Source organism: Mesoplodon bidens (assembly GCF_964165515.1).
Source record: "Mesoplodon bidens genome assembly, chromosome: 3".
Taxonomy (NCBI): domain Eukaryota; kingdom Metazoa; phylum Chordata; class Mammalia; order Artiodactyla; family Ziphiidae; genus Mesoplodon; species Mesoplodon bidens.
This window is the reverse complement of record NC_138178.1, coordinates 18261719-18276216: the sequence shown is the minus strand read 5'-3', so window position 1 is coordinate 18276216 and position 14498 is coordinate 18261719. Positions and strand designations below refer to the sequence as shown.

At 37.6% G+C, this 14498-nt stretch overlaps 1 protein-coding gene across 4 annotated transcripts in view; it reads left to right on the top strand.

Moving 5' to 3' along the window:
• CUL2 (cullin 2) overlaps positions 1-14498 on the top strand; it is a 79770-nt gene that overhangs the window by 15851 nt on the left and 49421 nt on the right. For all 4 annotated transcript variants that reach the window (XM_081228709.1, XM_081228708.1, XM_081228707.1 and 1 more), the window contains exon 3: positions 6883-6985. In XM_081228709.1, the coding sequence (XP_081084835.1) occupies positions 6883-6985 (103 nt within the window). The remainder of the gene's footprint in view (positions 1-6882; positions 6986-14498) is intronic.

The window sequence follows — 14498 nt, the reverse complement described above, 5'->3', positions numbered from 1 at the left end:
CTAAGTGCCATGGCAGTGCCCCAGGGCCCTGAAGGAGGCCTTGTGGACTGGGTGGACACTGTAGGAACCAGAGATTCTTTCCCCACAAAGGGAAGGTGAGATGTGAAGGTATTATTACCAGAATGCGCATGGAGGTTCTGAGTCCTCCCGCGCTGTGCCGCCCTCTCCAGCAGTGTCCTGGGGCTGAAGCATGGCTGCCCTCACTGTGCGAGGCGTGTATTCTCTAGAAAAGCTTGGATTTCATAAGACTGATTCAGCTTGTTCTCAATGCCTAACCTAATTGTCAATATTAAACTGAATGTTGATGCAAGAACAGTGAAGTTCTTTGAATTCATTACAATTGCAGTTGTCAGTAAGAAACATTTGTTAGGGTACCTATGTTCTAGGCACTACAGATACAGAAAATGATGGTAACATTTCTAGAAGGCTTCAGAGTTTTCAAAGATCTTTTATATTTTTAATATAAAAACAAGCCTATAAGATCAGTGGGGCAGATATAATAGATGAGGAAACTGATACTCAGAGGTGAAGGGACTTGCCCCGGGTTATGCAGGTAGTCATTCACAGAGCACAGACTTGCATACAAGATGTCTAACATCTAATTTCCTGTACTTTCCATCGTATCTAGATGATAATTGTTATGGAGTCTGCCTTTGAAGAGCTTATTTTTGAATTAGTCTCTTAAATTTTTTGTGTGGAACATCATGAATTGTTTTTGGTGGGAATCAGTAAAAACTGAGAAAGGGTTTGTGTGTTAATGAGGTTGGGCTAGGCACATACTCAGGTACTTTTAATGCTGTTTTAACTAAAATAATGAGCAGAGAGAGGAGAGGAGGAGTTGGTCATAGAAGATTACAAGAGAAGAGAAAATGAGCCTAAGGTAAAGAAAATAGAGTCATTAAATGTGTTCTTATTCTTCTACAGAATGTATAGTTAATTGCTGGTTTATAAATGGTTTTGAGATAGCTGACGTCCTTTGAAAGTGCCCCTTCAGTTACTGATATTTCTAAGATGTTTATTGTTTGATCCATCTAAGATGGTTCAGTTACTCTTTACCTGAAAATGAGTTTTCTCCTCCTCCCCTGAAATAAAAAGTATCTACAGAAACAGTAAACTGAGGAGTGGAATATCATTTTAAATTTTATTATGAAAAATAAAGGAATGGAATATCATTTTAAATTTTATTGTGAAAAAAGTAGCATTTTATTATGATTTTATTTATTATGTAAAGTTCCTAATTGTTCTAAAGCCAGATTCCCTCCTTTTCCCTATTATTTTGCCCTAGAATATAAGGTTGACATCTGATACTCAGATATTTTAGGTAGAAATTTTAGAGGCTATAAATCTTTAATATTTTGAAACTGGAAAAAAGCCCTCCCTACAAATTGTTCACCACCATATATTAGTGTTTGATCTTTTCCAAAGCATTTTTTGAGGTGTATGAAATATAATACATATGTAAGTAAGATATACATGTAGAGTTGAGCAAATTATAAGGCAGACACCTGCATTATCACCACACAGGTTAAGAACCAGAACACTGCTGGCATCTACCAATCTTCCCCCACCAGCTGCCCCTCTCAGTTCACAAGCCTGCTCCTTTCCCTTGGAGGTAACTACTACATATTCTCTTGTTTTTTAAAGAACAGCATAATTGCTTATATATACAGCCTTAAACAATATTGGTTAATTGTGTTTTGAACTTTTTATAAATGGAGTCATACTGTGTACATTCTTTTGTGTCATAATTTTGTCTTTCAACATATAATGCATGTGATTAATTTGTTACAGATGATCTTGTAAAATATATATTATTAGCCCACTTTACAGTTGAGAATATAGTGACCCAAGAGGGTTAAGATGACTTCCTGATATTGTAGGCTAGATGCTGAGATAAAAATGCTCAAGCCTCCTTACACCCTTGAAATGGGTATCAAAGAAGCCTGGTCTGCCAGCCGAAGTGTTTAACATGTGTAAGTGTGGAACTTAGTGAACCCCTGTCTACAACATTTTTACTAAATATAACCTCTGTAAGGGCACAGATACCTGTCTGTTCTGTTCACTGCTGTATTCCCAGTATCTGGTACATATAGACACCTAGCAAATATTTGATGAGTGAATAGCTACTGTCAACTGAATGCCATGAAGTATACTGTACAGATGAAAGAAGTAGCATTAATATTTAGCTAGTTCTCTTATTGTGTTGATAAGAGGGCTCTTAACCCTCATCCTTCATAAATGTACTGGGTCCAGTTATGTATGCAAGGCATTCTGGTTGATAGGTAATGTAAATAGAAGACATCAGTGTTTTCTTTTGATGCATAACAAATTACTACAAATATAGTGGCTTAAATTTAGTGTTTCACTCTTTTATTATCTCCCAGTTCTGTAGGTCAGAGTCCATGGTGTGACTAGGTTCCCTGCTCAGGATCTCACAAGGCTGAAATCGGGGTTGGCTGGCTGTGTTCTCATCTAGAGCTCAGGGTCCACTTTTAAGCTCATTCTTGTTATTTGGTAGAATTCAATTCCTTGCAGCTATAGGACTGAGGTCCCGGTTTCCAATTGACTTTTGGCTGGGAGCTGCTCTCATTGACTTACGGTCCCTCTCCAGTTGTTGCTTGTGACCCCCTTCCATCTTCACAGCCAGCAGTGGCGAGTCAAGCCTTTCCCCTTCTGCAGCTGGCGCAGGGGGCAGGGGCTGGTAGGGATCTGCCTTTGAAGGGCTCATGCGATTAGATTAGGCCCATCAGGGAAGTCCAGGATAATCTTCCTATTTTAGAGCCAACTGATTAGTAATCATAAGTGCAGCTGCTAAGTCTCCTTGCCATGTAAAGTAACTGGGTGTGCTTTCTCATATTCACAGTCCCAGGGGTTAGGGAGGGAAGTCTTGAGAGGCCATTTTTAGAATTCTGCCTAACACAAGTAACAATGATGCTCTATAACAGAAGCTCTGTGACAGCTTAGGTGCAGTCTAGGGTCGTTTGGGACTTACCCTTTAAGAGGTATATCAAATGCTTATGATTTGATAGAGGCTAGGTGTAGATGTACATTTACTGTTTGCTTCCCTGGGTTGGAGTTCTTTGGTTCTTTTGGTTTACGGTTGACCCTTGAACAACACAGGTTTGAACTGCACAGGTCTGCCCATACTCAGATTTTTTTCAATAAGTATACTGTCGGTCCTGTAACCACGGATATGGAGGGCTGACTGTAAGGGGCTTGAGCATCCTCGGATTTTGGTATCCACAGGGGGTACTGGAACCAATCCTCTGTGGATACTGAGGGACAAGTGTACTTGTATTCATGGTTTTCTGCCTTTTGGTAGCTGTTAGGACAATTCCCGAACCCCAGCAGTGTAATATAGACGGTCTCCTACTTAAGGACAAGATAGATTCTAGTGAATAAATGGTTTTATGTTTAAGTCCATAGTGACTCAGTGAGGGGTTATTTAAGATTGCTTCCCTGAATGTAATTCTCCCAGATAGGAAAACCTGGCTCTAAAACTATTGTCCTTATTTCAAATACATATTCTATGAGGAGTCTTTTTCAAACATAGAACAATTTTGACTGCATTGAAAAATGTTGAGGTGGGAAATCTCCATCCTTGATGATCTTCACAAGTGTTAGAAGGATGACCTCTTAGTAACCTTGGCATCTACACTTAGCAGCCCATCAGTCTTTCTTAGATTGTGTGGATTGGAAAAGGTTGTATCTGTAGTCATCCCTGATTGGTGCATCAGTAACAGTTTCACTCCCTTCTTCTAAATTAAGTCAGAGTTCTTTTATTTAATGAGTCATTTTTTTATCCTTGCTTGCTAATTGATGATTTTATAGATACTGCATTTTTTTTTTTTTTTTTTTTTTTTTTTTCTTTTTGCGGTATGCGGGCCTCTCACTCTTGTGGCCTCTCCCGCTGCGGAGCACAGGCTCCGGACGCGCAGGCCCAGCGGCCATGGCTCACGGGCCCAGCCGCTCCGCGGCATATGGGATCCTCCCAGACCGGGGCACGAACCCGTATCCCCTGCATCGGCAGGCGGACTCCCAACCACTGCGCCACCAGGGAGGCCCGATACTGCATTTTTTACATGTCACATTTTTATTTTTTCTCTTAAGAAATGTCAATAAAATTTTTCATTTTTTATAGTTTTGTTTTGTCAGTTCTTTTTTTTTTTTTTTTTTTTTTTGCGGTAGGCGGGCCTCTCACTGTTGTGGCCTCTCCCCTTGCAGAGCACAGGCTCCGGATGCGCAGGCTCAGCAGCCATGGCTCACGGGCCCAGCCGCTCTGCGGCATGTGGGATCTTACCAGACCGGGGCACGAACCCGTGTCCCCTGCATCGGCAGGCGGACTCTCAACCACTGCGCCACCAGGGAAGCCCTGTCAGTTCTTTTTTGATCATTATTTTACCATTTTCAATTTTAAGGTCATCCTTACTTTTATTCCCATTGCAAAACATTGTTTTTGACCCACTATGCAGTAGAGTTAATAGTGTTAAAACTAAAAATTAAGCCCAAGCATAGGAAACATCTTTTAATAGAGAAAATGAACTAAAATAAGTAATTTGCTGCTGACCAGCACTGCCTTTTGGTCGTAACAGAATTCAGAGCGCTTGCTCCTGAACACATTTTGTTTCTGACTTTGAGAATTTGTAAGTGGAAAGTTCATACATACAGGTATCTTTCTATTCCAGCTCCCAGAAAAGATGACTTGGAGAAGAGAGTGTTTAAATCTAATTCTGACCACCTACATTATTTCTCATTTTTCGACTTTTAAAGCATCTTGTCTATAACCAAATCATAACTGAATGCTAGAGGGTTGAAAAGTGCTCCTCTTGGGTGCTCTTCCCAAGGCCTAACCATTTCCAGAGTGGTTGGGTATTTGAACAGGTTAAAGAAAAAGAACATATTTAGGTATACCTTTTAGGCCGTTGAGTGAAATTATGCAGTGAGACTCCAAACTATGCTGAGTTAAAATATTCATTTAAAAAATTTATTAAGGTGGACTCCATTAAAAGCAATACATGAGTACATTCTCACTGAGGGAGAGTCAAACAATATATAAGTCCTGTCTGTGGAGTGAAATGGGAAAGTCTCCCTGGATTCCTACCTTGCACAGATCCTTTTCCCTCAGCCGAGAGAAGGGAAGCCCTGTTAGGTGAATTTTGCTGGTCATTTTTGTTTACATATACATGCAGTGGCTATATTGAGACATTAACTTCGTTGATGTAAAACATTTGAGCACATAATTAGCATATCATGTTGAAATTATGGTACTGAATTGCTGATTTTTCAGTATCAAGTAAGTTGTGTATTCTAGAAATGTGTGTATATGGCTTAAGGGAAGATTAGAGGAGCAAATATCATCATCATGTTGGATGGAAGTTCTGGAAGTAGGTATTCAGAACTTAAAGATAATAAATGTATCACTTCTGATTGTTGATCTAGAGCCTGGCCAAATTTAGTCATTTAAAAAAATTTTGTTTTTTCTTCTTTTTTTTTTTTTTGGCAGTGCTGTGTGGCTTGTGGGATCTTAGTTCCCTGACCAGGGATTGAACCTAGGCCCATGGCAGTGAAAACTCCGAGTCTTAACCACTGGACTTCCAGGGAATTAAAAAAAATTGAATTTAATTTAAATTTAAGTATGATATACATGCTGACTGGTGAATGTAGAGGTGAATTCTCACAAAGTGAGCACACCTGTGTACCCAGTAAACAGAGTGGTCCTACCAACCAGGAACCTCTGTTCCCCAGTCGCTGAAGTTAACTGCTGTCTCGGCTTCTACAACACCTAATTCTGACAACTCTTTTACATCTAGTTTTACTAGGATAGGCTTGTGATCTGTTAAGATTCAAATTATGTCATGAACTAGGACTTTTTTTTCTAAAGGCATTTTTAGCTGAAACCTGGAGGGACCCCAGGCTGATCCGGGAGCTCAGGTAATACCTTACTTGGAAGCTCCTTCTCCATTGATGCCTTGTTCCCTCTCCCCTCCACCAAACCATGTCAATTCTCTATAGAATTTGTGTCCAGATAAATTAAAAATTTTTTCTTTCTTAGGTAGTGTATATTCAAGTCTCTCTTTGTAATACAGGTGAATATTTTTTGTGTTATTGCTGAAAAATAGTTCTTATATCTATACTATTTTATTTAATCTTCCAGTCTATAAAGGTTCATTATGATATCTAAGTTGATTTAAAATAACTTAATAGTTTCTTTTTTTTTAACATCTTTATTGGAGTATAATTGCTTTAATGGTGTGTTAGTTTCTGCTTTATAACAAAGTGAATCAGCTATACATATACGTACATCCCCATATCTCCTCCCTCTTGTGTTTCCCTCCCACCCTCCCGATCCCTAAAATAACTTAATAGTTTCTTATTGTAACTTTTTTTTCTATAAAGAAACCTGACACAGTGATATTACACTATTTGGGTGATATTTTTGCTTCACCATGTTCGTTTCTTAAATATATAAATAAAATTTTAAATATTTAATATAATAGTAATTGAACAAATATATATACATGGATACATGGAGATATTTTATTGGTTACTAATTACAATTAAACAACGAAAGAATTTGGAGGGAACATAGGAAAGTCTGACTGAGGCCTCCCAGACAATGACATCACGTGGAGAGGGCTGCTTGCTCTTTTTGGGGTGAGGATACAAGGTAAAGAGTCAGAGCATGTGAGGTTGATTTCCCACCTCCCTTCTATCACCAACGTGTTGGGTAAGTGTCTTTCATTCTGTGTATGTATCTGTATAATCCTAAACTTCAAAAATGAAATAAGGATTTTTCATTTTTTAATGCCAGACTTGAGTTAAATCTCATTTGTTTTAAAGTAGTATCTTCAATGAATATGAAAACCTTAACAATTTAACTAGAGATATCTATGCTTTATGTGTGGCCTATCCTGAACCCCTTGGAGAAAGACTTTATACAGAAACTAAGATTTTTTTGGAAAATCACGTACGGCATTTGCACAAGGTAAGGATTGATATATACATGATGTAAATGTGTTTATGGCTACATAGTTACTTGACTAGTTCACTGTTTTCCAGTGCAGAACTTGTATCAGGTTAAGGTTATTTGTTTTGTTTTCCTAATTAGCATTTTTCTAATATGTATATAAGAGCTTTGGGTCAAGCTCTGTGTTGTTAGGTTCTCCAAGGGAAGTCAGTTTAGTTGCTCCAGATCATACAACTAGTAAGTTAAAGAGTAGGGTTTCAAATCAAGATGTGTTCAACTTGAAATCAAGTGCTTACATATCCTCTGGATGGTGTTTATAGAACCAAGTTTTCTTTTACTGTTGCTTCCCACCTCTTGGTGAATCTCTGTCTTTATATTCAACATTTTAGCTGCCTCTTCATATCCTATATAAGGTCCTTAAGAACCTAGAATTAAAAAGGAGAATGGTAAATTAAAAAGTATGGTAGAAAGTCTCTGACCAGTTATGTTGGTCAGTGTGCCATGTGCATGAGGGCAACATCACCGACTTGATCTGTGTATAGCAGTGAATGAATTTTGTCATATTTGGCTACACTCAGCATTTCTGACTTATTTTGGATTACTGATCTTATCAGGAACTGGAAGAGATCATTTATTCTTTGAACTAGAAACTTGACTACCTTCTTTTTTCCCCCCAGTATTTTATTTTATTGTATTTATTTTTTAAACTTTTTATTTTATATTAGAGTATAGCCAATTAACAATGTTGTGATCGTTTCAGGTGCACAGCAAAGCGACTCAGCCATACATATACATGTATCCATTCTCCCCCAAACTCCCCTCCCATCCAGGCTGCCATATAACATTGAGTAGAGTTCCCTGCACTATACAGTAGGTCCCTGTTGGTTATCCACTTATTTTATTTATTTATTTTATACATCCTTATTGGAGTATAGTTGCTTCACAACGCCGTGTTAGTTACTGTTGTACAACAAAGTGGATCAGCCACATGCATACTTATATCCCCATATCCCCTCCCTCTTGTGTCTTCCTCCCACCCTCCCTATCCCACCCCTCTAGGTCATCACAAAGCGCCGAGCTAATCTCCCTGTGCTATGCTGCTGCTTCCCACTAGCTATCTGTTTTACATTTGGTAGTGTATATATATGTCGATGCCACTCTTGCTTCACCCCAGCTTCCCCCTCCCTCAATGGTGTGTCCTCAAGTCCATTCTCTATGTCTGCGTCTTCATTCCTGCCCTGCCACTAGGTTCATCAGTACCATTTAAAAAAAAAATTCCATATATATGCGTTAACATATAGTATTTGTTTTTCTCTTCCTGACTGACTTCACTCTGTATGACAGACTCTAGGTCTATCCACCTCACTACAAATAACTCAATTTCATTTCTTTTTATGGCTGAGTAGTATTCCATTGTATATATGTGCCACATCTTCTTTATCCATTCATCTGTCGATGGACACTTAGGTTTCTTCCATGTCCTGGCTATTGTAAATAGTGCTGCGATGAACATTGGGGTACATGTCTCATTTTGAATTATGGTTTTCTCAGGGTATATGCCCAGTAGTGGGATTGCTGGGTCATATGGTAGTTCTATTTTTAGTTTTTTAAGGAACCTCCATACTGTTCTCCATAGTGGCTGTATCAATTTACATTCCCACCAACAGTGCAGGAGGGTTCCCTTTTCACCACACCCTCTCCATCATTTATTGTTTCTAGATTTTTTGATAAGGGCCATTCTGACCGGTGTGAGGTGATACCTCATTGTAGTTTTGATTTGCATTTCTCTAATAGTGATGTTGGGCATCTTTTCATGTGCCTTTTGGCCATCTGTATGTCTTCTTTGGTAAAATGTCTATGTAGGTCTTCTGCCTATTTCTTAATTGGGTTGTTTGCTCTTTTGATATTGAGCTCCATGAGCTGTTTGTATAGTTTGGAGACTAATCTTTGTCCGTTGCTTCATTTGCAAATATTTTCTCCCATTCTGAGGGTTGTCTTTTCGTCCAGTTTATGGTCTCCTTTGCTGTGCAAAAGCTTTTAACTAGGTCCCATTTGTTTATTTTTGTTTTTTCATTACTCTAGGAGGTGGGTCAAAAAAAGGTCTTGATGTGGTTTATGTCAAAGAGTGTTTTTCCTGTATTTTCCTCTAAGAGTTTTATAGTATCTGGTCTTACATTTAGGTCTTTAACCCATTTGGAGTTTATTTTTGTGTATGGTGTTAGGTAGTATTCTAATTTCATTCTTTTACATGTAGCTGTCCACTTTTCCCACCACCACTTATTGAAGAGGCTGTCTTTTCTCCATTGTGTGGTCTTGCCTCCTTTGTCGTAAATTAGGTGACCATATGGGCATGTGTTCATCTCTGGGCTTTCTATCCTGTTCCATTGATCTATATTTCTGTTTTTGTGCCAGTACCACACTGTCTTTTTTTTTTTTTTTTTTTTTTTTGCGGTACGCGGGCCTCTCACTGTTGTGGCCTCTCCCGTTGCGGAGCACAGGCTCCGGAAGCGCAGGCCCAGCGGCCATGGCTCACGGGCCCAGCCACTCCGCGGCATGTGGGATCCTCCTGGACCGGGGCATGAACCCGCGTCCCCTGCATCAGCAGGCGGACTCTCAACCACTGCGCCACCAGGGAAACCCCATACTGTCTTGATTACTGTAGCTTTGTAGTATAGTTTGAAGTCGGGGAGCCTGATTCCGCCAGCTCCGTTTTTCTTTCTCAAGATTGCTTTGGCTATATGAAGCCACCATCACCCTGATACCAAAACCAGAAAGAGATATCACACAAAAAAAGAAAATTATAGACCAATATCACTGATGAACATAGATGCAAAAATCCTCAACAAAATACTAGCAAACAGAATCCAACAACATATTAAAAGGATCATACACCATGATCAAGTGGAATTTATCCCAGGAGTGCAAGGATTCTTCAATATACACAAATCAATCAATGCTATACACCAAATTAACAAATTAAGGAATAAAAACCATACGATCATCTCAGTAGATGCAGGAAAAGCATTTGACAAAATTCAACACCCATTTATGATAAAAGCTCTCCAGAAAATGGGCATAGAGGGAACCTACCTCAACATAATAAAGGCCATATATGGCAAACCCATAGTAAACATCATGCTCAATGGTGAAAAACTGAAAGCATTTCCTCTAAGATCAGGAACAAGACAAGGATGTCCACTCTCACCGCTATTATTCAACATAGTTTTGGAAGTCCTAGCCACGGCACTCAGAGAAGAAAAAGAAATAAAAGGAATACAAATTGGAAAAGAAGAAGTAAAACTGTCACTGTTTGCAGATGACATGATACTATCCCTAGAGAATCCTAAAGATGCCACCAGAAAACTACTAGAACTAATTAATGAATTTGGTAAGGTTGCAGGATACAAAATGAATGCACAGAAATCTCTGGCATTCCTATATACTAACAATGAAAAATCAGAAAGAGAAATTATGGAAACACTCCCATTTACCATTGCAACAAAAAGAATAAAATACCTAGGAATAAACCTACTTAAGGAAGTGAAACACTTTTACTCAGAAAACTATAAAACACTGATGAAAGAAATCAAAGGTGACATAAACAGATGGAGAAATATACCATGTTCTTGGATTGGAAGAATCAATATTGTGAAAATGACCCAAAGCAATCTACAGATTCTGTGCAATCCCTATCAAACTACCAGTGGTATTCTTTGCAGAATTAGAACAAAGAATTTTACGATTTGTATGGAAACACAAAAGAACCCAAATAGCCAAAGGTTATCCATTTAAATTATATCAGTGTGTACATGTCTATCCCACACTCCCTAACTATCACTTTCCCCCCTCCTTCCCCCCTGGTAACCATAAGTTCCTTCTCTAAGTCTGTGGAAACTTGACTACCTTTTGTTAGCCCTGTGACCCTGGGCAACTCACCTAACCTACCTTGTAGATTGAACTTCATGTTCCTTTATCTGTAAAATGGAGATAAAGTAACACAGTCTGTGTAATAATATGTCTAACCCTGTACATGACTAGGAGTAGATCTTTTTCAAATGGTAATACCCCATAAGTAGAGCACAATTGATCCTGTGATATTTCCCTTATAACATTTGAAGAAAAGCTCAGTTTTTCAAAGCCTGTTTTATCTATCTGTTTATTTTATTTTGTTTTCATTGAAATATAGTTGACGTACAATATTTTGTAAGCTCAGATTTTCAGAGCCGATTTTATCTGTTTATTTTATTTTCATTGAAATATAGTTGACATACAGTACTTTGTTAGTTTCAGGTGAACTACATAGTGATTCAACATTTACATACATTATGAAATGATCACCGAATTAAGTCTAGTTACCATCTGTCCTTATACAAAGTTATTACAATCTTGACCATATTCCTCGCACTCTATGTTACATCCCCATGACTTATTTATTTTCTAACTGGAAGTTTGTACCTCTTAATCCCTTTCACCTTTTTGACCCCCTACTCCAGCCTTCTCCCCTCTGGCAACCACCTGTTTGTTCTCTGTATCTCTGAGTTGGTGTCTGTTTTGTTTTGCTAGTTCGTTTGTTTTTCAGATTACACATATGAGTGAGATCATGGGGTATTTGTCTTTCTCTGTGTGACTTATTTCACTTAGCGTGATACCCTCTGGGTTCATCCATGTTGTTGCAAATGGTGAGATTTCATTCTTTATATGGCTGAGTAATATCCCATTGTATATATATATATACCACATCTTCTTTATCCATTTGTCTATTGTTGGACACTTAGGTTGCTTATGTATCTTGACTATTGTAAGTAATGCTGCTATAACTGCTGTGAACATTGGGGTGCATGTATCTTTTTGAATTAGTGTTTTTTTTTTCTTCAGGTAAATACCCAGGAGTGGAATTGCTGGCTCACATGGTAGTTCTGTTTTTAATTTTTTGAGGAACACCCTGTTTTCCATAGTGGCTGCACCCATTTACAGTCCCATCAGTAGTGCATGAGGGTTCCCTTTTCTACAGATCCTTGCCAGCACTTGCTATTTCTTGACTTTATTTATTTATTTATTTTTGGCTGCGTTGGGTCTTCATCACTGCACACGGGCTTTCTCTAGTTGCGGCGAGCGGGGGGCTACTCTTCGTTGCGGTGCGTGGGCTTCTCATTGTGGTGGCTTCTCTTGTTGTGGAGCACGGGCTCTAGGCACGTGGGCTTCAGTATTTGTGGCACGTGGGCTCAGTAGTTGTGGCTCGCAGGCTCAGTAGTTGTGACACACGGGTTTAGTTGCTCCACGGCAAGTGGGATCTTCCCCGACCAGGACTCGAACCCGTGTCCCCTGCATTGTCAGGCGGATTCTCAACCACTGCACCACCAGGGAAGTCCTATTTCTTGACTTTTGATGATAACCATTCTGACAGGTGTGAGGTTATAGCTCATTCTGGTTTTGATTTGCAGGAAATGCTCTACTTTTTATTATATATTCCAGATACATTTTAGCGTTCTAGTATGTACATTTATCAGTTTATGAAAGTGGTTTTAATAACAAGTAATTTAACTTAGTCTTAACATTTTTCATATGTTAGTTTTGAAGTTAAAGTTCTGCTGTTGTGAGCTGGTTAGCTTTGGTTATAATATACTAGATAACTGTGTTAGTCATTTATAAATTTTGCAATTTTATATTTTAGCATAGGTTGTAAGTGTGATTTTTAAAAACTTTTTATTTTGAAATAATTTTAAGCTTATAGAAAAGTTGCAAAAATAATACAAAGACTTCTCAAATATTTTTTACCTAGCTTCTTAATATTAACATCTTGCATAACAGTGGTACAATTATTAAAACCAAGAAATTAACATTGGTATAATTGTGTGATTGAAAAATTACAATTGTGAAGTAGTTTTATGAAAGTTTAGAATACTTATATAATTGTATACCATATTTTCTCTCAAGTCCAGTTACAAAAAAAGAAGTTGGCTATTATGTAGATGACAAAGTAAATTGTTAATATAGCCAACAGAACTGAAAAGTTTCACCTGTGAGAACTTTTTAAATTACTAAAGTATTGCATTATGTTGTAGATCATTTAGAACATACTGATGAGGAAAAAGAAAATAAACATCACCCATAACATACCTCCAGAATTAACCACTGTTAATACTTTTGATATATCTATTTTTAAATATATCTTTTTTGGATACATATTAACAAAAATATAATTTGATATATGTCTTTTGCATATTTTTGTTTTGTGTAGACTTCCATTTTTTATTAGAAAATGAAGTCATGTTGTATACTTTATAATGTGCTTTTTACTTTTAATAATATTGTAGGTCTCTTTCTTTGTCATTAAATAGACTTTTGTAATTCTGGCAATGATTGTAACATTTTTCATATTGTGGAGATACTGTGATTTGTTTAAATATTCCTATATTGCTGGGCATATAGATTATTTCCAGTTCATAAAGTTGTGATTATAAACAATACTTCCATGAACACCCTTGTAGCTAAATTATTCTTGTGTTACCAAGTTTTTTTATAGGATAAGTCCCTAGATGTGGAATTACTGGTTCGTAAGTCATGAACATTTCCCTCCATATCTGTGTGTTCCGAATTAGTGGATATGGAGGCCCGGCTGTAGGGACTTGAGCATCTGCGGATTTTGGTATCCATGGTGGGATCTTGGAAACAGTCCCCACTGATGTTGGAACAACCATAGTAAGAAATTGTTCCTAGATTTATATTCTATCCAACCAGCAGCAGTAGTTCCTAAGTGGGCCCTATTCCCCAGCATTATTAATAGTGGTTGCGATTTTTAATTTATTTACCATATGATAGGCAAAAAAGTACTATTTATAGGCTATTCCTATCATCCTGAGACTTAATTGGTAAAACTCCAAGTTTAAAAGCATAGCTTTCATCAAGAGTTAATTGGATGAGTATTGAGGTCATGTCTTGCCTAAGGTCACATGGACGGTTGGTGGAAGAACCGAAGTAAGAGCAGCGGTGGCCTCGGGAATGTCTGTCCTGTCTAGTGGATTTTTATTGTTAGACTGGATTTCCATTAAAATTAACTGTTTAAACATCAGCCCTCAGATTTCAGTTTGATTTTCATTTTTCAAAAAATGGTAGGTTTTTATTAAATAAATATAATATAACTTATTTGGGGAATATGGAAAATGTGTCAATTTTCATAAGTAGTCTTATTCACAAAAGTGAATAATATGAGGTGATGACATAACTACAGGCTGATCAAAAGTGATGGACGTGAGGAAACACTATAGAATTACATTTTTGTTTTAATCTGATCTAATATTCTAGCCCAAAGAACAGCATCAAACCATTACATTTTGTTTTTTTATCTTAGAGAATGAAACATTTACTCTCTAGTATGGCTGCTTCACTTTCATATCTAAGATTCACATTTTTTTCCTAGCTCTTTAATTGTTACTAAAGGTAGTTTAAAATAAGAATATAATTTGTAAATGTAATATATAGTGCTTGAATTATGTCACTTATTTAAGAACATTAGTTTTTGATAAATTTCATA